Here is a 9,751-nt window from a genome sequence, read left to right as displayed (position 1 = left end):
AAGCATCTTATTTCACATAAGCAAAATAATTTTACAACTGAATTGGTAAAGATTAGATTGGAATTGCCTCAAATCCAATTAATCCACACTGCATGGACGTGCTGGGAATATAAATGCAATTACTGTAAATTTGTACAAACTGATCTGTTGCATTATCTTGCTAATCTAACATACAGTACTTTTTGTGTCCATATTGCAGACGGCAACTCCAAACTAACATGGCAGTCAGACTGTGTGATGTGGCTTCTCTGCTTAGAAGTGGTTCGTGGGCAGCAGAGCCTTGGACTGGGGTCTGTGGGATTTTTCTTAAATTCTGTAGGCTACTCTTTTACATGTTAATAGTGCTGAGGCCATACCAAAGTCTTTTAACCTTCCATTTGGAATGCCAACTCACGTGTTTCTTATAGGCTATAGGTTGTGTTCCTATTCTGTGAGAGCCTAGAGCACACTGGCATACCAAGACAACTTTTTCTGCAAAATGGTGATCTCCTGTAGAAATTACACTGCAGTGGCTTGCCTTTCTTCTAATGTCAATTAGATTTTACTACTAATCGAAAATGCACAGTGGATAATTGAAGAGGACTATTGTACTAAAATGGTTTTGGTATGGTCTGAATACTAAATTGCAGTAACTTTGGAAACCTGTATAGTTGTGTTTCTATGATTACTATTTTAAGATTATATTTGCCAGTCTAGTCTAAGACTTATTTTAAAACTGTAAATTTATGTCCAACTATTTTTCTGAGTGAAAAATACTTAGTGCTTTGTGTTTTATGAACAGTTCTCTTTAGCCCGTTAGTGGGATATGCGTTATTTGTAAACCACATTAGTATCACTTTATTCAGAGCAGATGGTTCTATAGCTGAGAGACGCTGTAATTTTCAGCACACACAGGCTACTGCAGCTGTTCACTTGAATGTTGGCTTAGGATCCCATTCTTGCCACCTTAACATGAAAATAAACGTGCAATTAAGGGAGAATTGTTTGTTGTCCTTGCTAAATATTACTAAGTTTGATTAATGAACACTTCACTTCAAATTTGACAATGAAACACAAAAAAAAGGGAAAAAGACCATCCTACAGAGTCTCAGAGCACAGCATTTGTGACTACTACCTTTAACAGGTATGCTAGTGTTTTGAAAAGTAATTTATCTTAATTAGAATAATCTACTTTGACATCTTTTCAGTGTACTTGTTTCATCATTGACAGGTGCAGGTTGCCCCTTGGAGTTTGTCACAAGGGAAGAAAATGTTGTTCCAATTGCAGTTCTTCAGGAAAACTAGATCATGCTTTTCTAATGACTGCTCTTAATAGCTGTAGCCCTTTTTTTGTGTTGTGCTGAAGCAACCTCTTGGAAAATACTTCTGTATGCAGACCACAGAACATAGAAATGTGTTCCCAGGAATGTTGAAGTTGGACTTCTAGTAAGAAACTCAACTTTTACCCCCTCTTGTATTATTGGGAAATTCAGTTATGCAGTCTGTGAACACAGTTGACCTCATCAGCTGTTTGGATGTGCACTGATTGCATATGGTGTATTAAACAGGACTGTTAGGACAGACCTTTCAGACGTCCTGATGCTGCTTTGTGATTATATGAGAACTCCTCTTAGCAATTTAATTGAGACTAAATTTCAGTGAGTAATGGATTTCTTCAGTGAGCTTCTTGTGTTGAAATATGTATTACTGGAGAATTAACTTAGATAATGTTCTCTTGCATGTTGTCCTAAACAGTTGGTCTCAAACAGGATAGGCTGCCCAAATCTTAATATCTAAGATTTAAAAAAATCCATTGTATTTATCAGCTGTTGCCATTAAGTCACAGACTGAGGTGGCAGAGGGCCTTTTGTAGATATGGCAGCTTGTGGACAAGTACTTGTGTACAAGCAGACTCCTAACCATTTGTGTTGCATCTTGCAGTCATACAGTAAGTTACTTTGGGGTGAGACACAGTAGAATCAGACTGGTTTGAGTTGAAAGATTGTCTCTGTCTCTAATAACACTTGGTGTGAGCAAGGATGCCTTTGACTAGATCAGATGGTTGCTCAAAGCTCCATCCAGCCAGACCTTGAAACATTTCAAGGGGTGAGGCATCCACAGCCTCTCTGGGCAAGTGCCTTACCACCCTCACAGTAAAGAATTTCTTCCTAATACATAATCTAAACCTACTCTCTTTCAGTTTGAAGACATTCCCCTTTGTCCTGTTCATGCTCTTCAAAAATGTCTTTCCATCTTTCTTGTAAGCCCCTTTCGGGTACTAAAAGGCCAGAATTTGCCCCCCCCCCCCCCCCCCCCAAGTCATCTCTTTTCTAGGCTGAACAAATGTGATGCTGCAACAGCGTTTTGTCCCTCTAATCCAGGCCCCCTTCTGGACTCAGTCTAACAGGTCCGTGTCCTTCCTGCACTGGGACCCCAGAGCTGGATGCAGTGTTCCAGGTGGAGCAGAGTCCCCTCCTTCCCCTGCTGCCCACGCTGCTCTGGATGCAGCCCAGGACACGTTTGGCTTTCTGGGCTGGGAGTGCTCATGGCTGGGTCATGTCCAGCCTCTCACCCACCAGCACCCCCAGTCCTGCTCACAGGGCTGCTCTCCATCTGTTCATCCCCAGCCTGTGCTGATACTGGGAGTGTCCTGACCCACATGCAGCACCTTGTATGTGGTCTTGTTAAACCTCATGAGATTCCCATGGGTCCACTTCTCAGACTTAGCCAGATCCCTCTGGATGTCATCCTGACCTTCAGGTGTGTCAACAGCACCACTGAACTTGGGGTCATCTGCAGACTTGCAGAGGGTGCACTTGATCCATTTGTCTGTGTTTAGTGTTATTAGTACAATTATTAGTATTAGTTGTTGAGTAGCGCTGATCCTGCTATGGACCCCTGGGAGACACCACTTTTCACTGATGTCTGTCAAGACTGAGTCATTGACTGCCTCCTCTGGATGCAGCTGTCCAATCACTTTATCTATTAATCCACCCGTAAATAATCTCCATTTTAGAGATAAAGATGTCATAGGGGATTGTGTCAAAGGCTTTACCAAAGTCTAGACAGATAACATCTGTAGCCTTTTCCTTGTCCACTTTGAGTCACTTCATCACAGAAAGGCCACTTGGTTGGTTAGACAGGACTTGTCCTTGGTGAAGCCATGTTGGCTATCTCAGGCCACTTCCTGTTCTCCATCTGCTTTAGCCTAGGTTCTAGGAGAATGTACTGTGGTCTTCCAGGCACAGAGTAGTTCTGGGGTGGTCTAAAGTAAATTAAGGTCAAGATTAAAATTTAACTGTTCTCAGAGTTCAGCAAGAGAAGAAATAAGAATGAGGAATTGTTAGTTTTGTCAATAAAAGCATTTAGGAACCGGATTCCAAGCAGTGGTGAGTGGTGACAGAAATTTAACATGGATGTTGTCAAGGAAGGTAAATTTTCCATCCCAGCACATTCATATATCTTCTAAATATCTCTTTAAGGTATTAATCTTGATGTCTGCTATTTCTCATGAGAAGTATTATTTGAATACAGTTAATGCCTACCTCTTCTTGAAAATACTCAAATTCTACTTCCTTAGAAGCTGCTTTTCATATTATTTCAGTAACCAGTTGTAAGTTGATAAAAAGGATTGCTTTTGCAATAGGCCAGTTTTGTTTGGCAACTTCTATAATGGAAAGGCTGTGGTTCCCCTGAATGGCAGAGGATGGAAACTAATCTTGGAGTGCTGCTGTCATGTAGTTAGCTTGTAGAAGATAGTTTATTTGCTTGCAAGGTCTTAAAAGTATTGTCTTGACTAACAATTTAACGCCCTTCTGTACTGGTGTTTGGGGTTTTTTTCTTGCATGTAGAGGCAGTATATGGCCTTGGCAGTACCATTTCTGCATAGTGATAGGTCTTTTAGGTTCTTGTTTGGACTCTCCTACTAGATACTGAAATATGAATTTTGATGGTTCTTGTTTTGTTGTTTTTTTGTTTTTTTTTTAGCAGGTAATTGCTGCCATGGAAACACAGCTGTCTAATGGACCAAGTTGTAATAACACAGCCCATGGTTCAGCCACCATAAACAATTGCTCATCACCAGTTGATTCTGGGAACACAGAAGATAGTAAGACCAATTTAATAGTCAACTACCTTCCACAGAACATGACACAAGAGGAACTGAAGAGTCTGTTTGGCAGCATTGGGGAGATAGAATCCTGCAAGCTTGTCAGGGACAAAATAACAGGTATGTTGGTTTTGGAGTTTTCTGTATCTTAATTTTTCCAAGTGGCAAAGTCTGAAAAGGTATTCTGCAGTTTTCTTAAGTAATGGCATAAAGGCAGAAGGAGCCAGTGCTGATGGTACCGTTCAGAAGAAACTTACATTAATATATGTTTTATATTATACTCCCCAAAATTATTTAATTGCATTTCATTTAGGTTAGTTTTCATGCTATAAATGCTATCAAACTCTGAAACCCAGGTTTAAGTGTCATCAGGAAAGATTATTTACATGTGGAAAAGCAGGTATGTTTACAAAGTTCCCTTGGTTTTTGATTGAACCTCACTCAGTCTAGACTTTAGTGCTTGTTGATGCAAAGCTGCTGCTTTTCAGGGACACAGGTAATGAAGCTTGTACCTTGGAAAAAGGGCAGATGATTGTACTTCACAGGTAAAGCTGCTTTTGAATTCCAGCACTTGAACGGTTTCTTTGGGATGCACACATGAAATCAGTTCATGCTCTTTGGCTTCCTTCTTATGGAACAGTCTCTGGCTGATTTGTGTTGGCTGAATGTTGTTTGTTTCCCTTATGTCTCTGGATAACCAGCAGATGACTTGTTCTTAAGACATTAGGTAGTGGAATGGGTAAATGTGTGAAGCACCCTCCTTTAGCATTGTAGTCTGGGATACTGAAATCACTGCTTTTCGTTGATCTGGCCTGACCAAACCTCAAAGTAGTCTTTGCTCTTCAGTGTGAAGATTACTGAATGTTCTTGGGTATGCCAAAGAAACCAGATGGGGCTGATGCCACAGCTTGTTGTCTTCAGGTGAAGTCTGGTTGATGGAGAAAACAAGCCTGTTTCCTCTGAGGGTCATGACTTCAGTGCTTTGAAACAAAAGGTCCCTTCTTTAGGTGTTTCCTGACCCCTTGTTCTGGGAGTGGAAGGATGTAACTGATTGCATCACTTAGTGGGATGGCTATTCAAAGGCAGTTTTTCTGTCTTGCATATCCCACATATTTAGCATTCCTTATCAAAGTTGCCTAGGAATGATTGCAGAGGTTATTGCAGGCCCACAGAAGTAACCCTCTAGGTCTTCATGATCAATGTTCAGTGTCCATATCCTTACCTGATGGGTCTGATGTTCTATATGCCAGAAGCACACCATTGCTGCCACATAGTTTCAAAAGATTCCTTACCTGGGAATGGAGCTGGACATAATTTGTGGACCTCTTGTTTCAAGGTGTGCTGTTTTCTATATAGAATGAAGTGACGCCTGAGAAGGATCCTGAATTTAAATCAGAGTTCTCTGCTACTGAGAATGTAGAGTTGAAATTGTTGGAGATAGGTAGTTTTCCTACGTTACCAGAGAGCAGCTTCTCAGCTTTGAGATACACTTTCAGCTGCCAGCCAAAATCCTCCGTCAGTCTTGTTCCAAAAGGTTTTAGTATAGTAAGTGAGATTGAGAAATACGGTGTCTGACCTTGTAACTGCATTGGGAGCAATACTTCGGATTTAAGTAGCCTGGAGCAAGATGACTTTGTTTGTAGATGTTGAGGAGAAAGCTCTCGACTTTCAGTCTTGTTCTTACTCATTTTCAGGCTTTCTTTAGTAAGTTTGGAAAAGCAAATTATGCTTTTCCTTCTAAATTCAGAACAGGGATTGTTACCAGGGCCTGTGAAGGAAGAGATAATGACATGAATTAGACTTACTGGTCTAATTCCCCTGTTAAAATGTAATGGTTTTTGTCCTTAAATGAACTGTCATGAGCACTAGTTACTTGATGAGCATCTTTAAATGATAAGTTTAGGGTAGCATAGAAGTTGAAATACACTTCTATGCTTATGGTATCACTGAGGTCTGTAATAGCTTGTCTCCACTACTCTGCCTGCTAGTTTGCAAACAGTGTAGTTTGGTGGTGACACACATGGGCCAATTCAGTCCTATCCTTGGCTTAGAGTAGTACCATCCTGCAAGCTTGATGTCAAAGACTGCATTTCACTTCATGGCCACTGTCACTGGTGGGCAAGACCAACAACAGGGAGGAAGTAACCAGAGACCACTGGGGCAGGGATCAATTTGTTTACCCCAAAGGGTATCCAGTGGGGCTGTGTGTGAACTGCAGTTGTGCCTAGTTAAGGAGCACAGTCCTCTCTTGAGAGTCAGAGTTAGTCCTGCCAGAATCACTGGGTTGCCAGTGCCATGTGTTGAAATTCAGATAAATTCATGGCCAGCCACTGACCCAAATACTCAATAGCATCCAGTGGTTTTAAACCAAGTTATTTCCAACCCTGTTATTTAGTAATCACTCTGATCACATCTGCAACACTGAAGTGTACTTGCATTATTGTAGAATCACAGAATGGTTTCAGTTGCGTGGTACCTTAAAAAGCATCTGATTCCAACCTCCCTGCCATGGGCAGGGACACCTCCCACTAGGGGTGGAAGTACCCCATTTCCTTGAAGCTGTCTGCACACTTCAGGACTGAGAGGAGTTGAACTTGAAGGACCTTCTTTGTTTTTTCCTCTGGAAAACCTGTTTGAGGGGAAGGAGGCACCCTGGAGTTCACTTAATTTCATGTGAGCAGTTTGAAGTCCGAGTCTTGATTATTTTACTAATTTTTAGCTAGGAATTTACTTGTGAATAAGAGATAAAGCTGATCTGTGAAAGCCCTCAATGGTCATCTCCTAACATTCACTTCGTGGGCAAAACTTTGTTGGGGCAACGTTAGTAGCTGAACTGTATTAGTGGAATACCATTTCAGGTGCTATCAGTAAGAATTAAAACAGCTGATTGCAGTTTTGTTGTTTCACTGAAGGTACATAAATGTTGGTAGTATTGAAGATTCTAAAGGATGCTGAACAAGAGTCTCCATGTGAGAATCCCACTGACAACAGCATCTGATAAGTGGGTCATGAATGTCACTTCATCTTCACTTGCTAACCAGAGAATCTGTCAGGGATGAGTCATTGTGCTTAGATATTTTAGAGTCTGTTTTAACTCTTATGTGCCTTTCACTAATGGAGATGTTTGTCAATACAAATTGCAGAATTACCATGTAAGTTAATTGAGGTTGTACAATAGGTAGGAGACCCTGGTCTCAATAAAGCAACATGACTGAATTCCAGTCATCCACTTTATATAGCTGTTTAATTTAGCTTAAGTGTTTCTATATATTTAAAAGGCAGCAGAGGTAACACTTGCCATATAATGATAAAATTTTATGTAGTCCAATATTAAGCATGTATAGTTACAAAAAATAAGCTAAAATAATCTAAATCTTAGGGAGGAGAATAAAATGGGGTCAGATTTAATTACTGGACCTACCCCTGGTCAAGCACTTTAAAGAGCCCCTGCTTTCTGCTTGCACAAGATAGATGGATTTGCAGCTTTTGAAAAAAATAGAAGAAACAGCAGTAGCTAGCACTTAAGAGATACCATAGTATGATAAACGTTTTATAGATCTTATTTTTTTGAAACTTGAATATTGGTAAAAATGTGATTGTAGTGTCCTTAAAGAAAGATGACTGCATTCTTTTAACTTCTACTGTCTTTAGTACAATTTCAGTTATATATGTGGAAGATTAGTGCATAATTTTCACATTGTGGAATAATCTCCCGGTTTTCAGTTTTGTTTGCGGCATTGATACCTAAACTGAAACTCATGGAATGTAGATCGCTTATTTTCAGAAAGCAGCTAACTCAGATGTCTAAAATTTGGGAAAATATTTTATTTTCTTGGCTTCAAAGCCTCCTGTACTGTTCTCTTATTAATATGCTCAACAAAATTTGTGAATTGGTGTGGTTTTCTTGTCTCCTTAACTGTGTTTGAGCTACTATAATAATGCTTATATATGGATTTCTTTTGCAGTTTGGCTTGTTCTGTCTAGAAAGTGAGGCAGGATACACTCATGGACCTAGCCTGAGACTGTACTTCACATTCAGACTTGTGTATTGTGAATTGTGTATGAGCTGTGAATCTGTGGTAATACTCTTCCCTTTAGCACAAGGAGACAGATGCTTTCAACTTGAAGATTTTGTAGATTCCTGTTGCCTTCTATCATCTCTGCTTGAAGATACAGTAACTCCACTTTAGGACATGCCTGCAGATCACTTTTACATGGCACTTTTTCCAAACTTGATCCAGCTGCCTTACTATGGAGCTTACATGTTGGTTGGAAGTCTGATCCTCTTATATAACTTTCTAAAAAAAATTGGGGTTCCTGTTTGTCTTGTGACTGGCAACTGTCTGTCAATTGTGGTGGTGTTTCTTTATGGTCGGCATTATAGGCTCACAGTAAAATTATTCAAGTCTTATGTGATGCCTTTAAAAATTTTACAGACTTTTCGCAGTCTGGAGTAAAATCCAGAGTACTGAAGTCTAATCTACAGTACATTGTGATGGATACCTCATGTAGAGGAAGGATCACATTTCTATCTCACACCTCTTTCCATGAGACTAAAGCTAACTGGTCGTCTTGCTTAATTTTGTAGATTTCATTTTTCCTCTTGAAGTTAATAGTATCTCTGGTATTTTGAAGTATTCTCTCATTCCTGTGTTGCACAAAGTGAAGGTGTAAAATGCAGCACACAATTCAGATATCTGGAACTGTAGTTCTAGAAAAACTGCCTGAAAGTTGAATACTTACATAAAATTGCTGAAGTAGATGTATCAATATGTTTACAACTAAAGTTTATAGAGTTTAGTTCTCATGCATGTTCCTGGTCTTCATTGAAGTACCATGGTAATAAAAGCAAAGGATTCTGAGTTTGGCTTAGAAATAGAAAGAAATATATGGAGTTGGATGTGATGTTGTCAGACATGTGGAGCTTGTGTTGTTCACAGTGGTAACACAGGTCACAATTCAGTGTGGGCTATGTACAGTATTAGGAGGGACTCTGCTCTGCCAGATCCTTGGCTGTGGAGTACTCAGTCTCCTCTAGTGCAGAGTCAGAGGAAACACTTATCACAGTGCTTAGTTGTAGTCAGCCGGAGCAGCTGAGGCCATGACTTGGAGAAGGATTTTGTTTTCTGAGGGTTAAGTGGCCCTTTTTCAACAGAGCATGGCTGAAACATTGGTCTCTGAGATGGCTCTTATGCTTGCTGTGACTTGTACAGCAGTCTTTTGGTAATCAAGTGAAAACCTATTTGTGTCCTCAGCGAAAGCAATACTAAGTGTGGTATCTGACTGGCTGCTCGAATCTAGAACATGTGAAACTTGTTAAGCTCTGTAGTGTTCACTCCTATCATAACATTGTAAATGCTGGTGTCTGGCAAGGGCAGAGCTGTTGGAAACCTTATGCCTTGTCAGTGCTACTGCATATCTAAAGCTCCTGACTTTGAAAGTGATCTCAGTTGAGCCTGGGCTGCCAGTTTCTTTCAAGCCTCTTGTCACTGTTGCTCTGAGCATTCTTAGCTTTCTCCTCAACTCTAAATCTTTCACTTCCCTTAATGGAATACTAATTTTAAGGCATCTAAACTAACCTTACAGGAAGATGGGGAAAAATATGATTGTGCTTTAATTTGAGGCTTCTTACTGCCTTGAAGGTAAGGTAGGAAGAAAAGTAGG

At 40.1% G+C, this 9,751-nt stretch overlaps 1 protein-coding gene across 6 annotated transcripts in view; it reads left to right on the top strand.

Moving 5' to 3' along the window:
- The first annotated feature begins 203 nt into the window (after nucleotides 1-203).
- ELAVL2 (ELAV like RNA binding protein 2) overlaps nucleotides 204-9,751 on the top strand; it is a 42,558-nt gene continuing 33,010 nt past the window's right edge. For 3 of the 6 annotated variants that reach the window (XM_062512726.1, XM_062512725.1, XM_062512723.1), the window contains exons 1-2: nucleotides 219-290; nucleotides 3,967-4,207. In XM_062512726.1, the coding sequence (XP_062368710.1) occupies nucleotides 219-290; nucleotides 3,967-4,207 (313 nt within the window). Of the gene's footprint in view, nucleotides 291-3,966; nucleotides 4,208-9,751 lie in introns of all 6 variants that reach the window. The other 3 variants (XM_062512727.1, XM_062512728.1, XM_062512724.1) reach the window with 3 other exon arrangements.

Source organism: Cinclus cinclus, chromosome Z (assembly GCF_963662255.1).
Source record: "Cinclus cinclus chromosome Z, bCinCin1.1, whole genome shotgun sequence".
Classification (NCBI taxonomy): Eukaryota; Metazoa; Chordata; class Aves; order Passeriformes; family Cinclidae; genus Cinclus; species Cinclus cinclus.
This window is presented reverse-complemented; position numbering and strand designations above follow the sequence as displayed.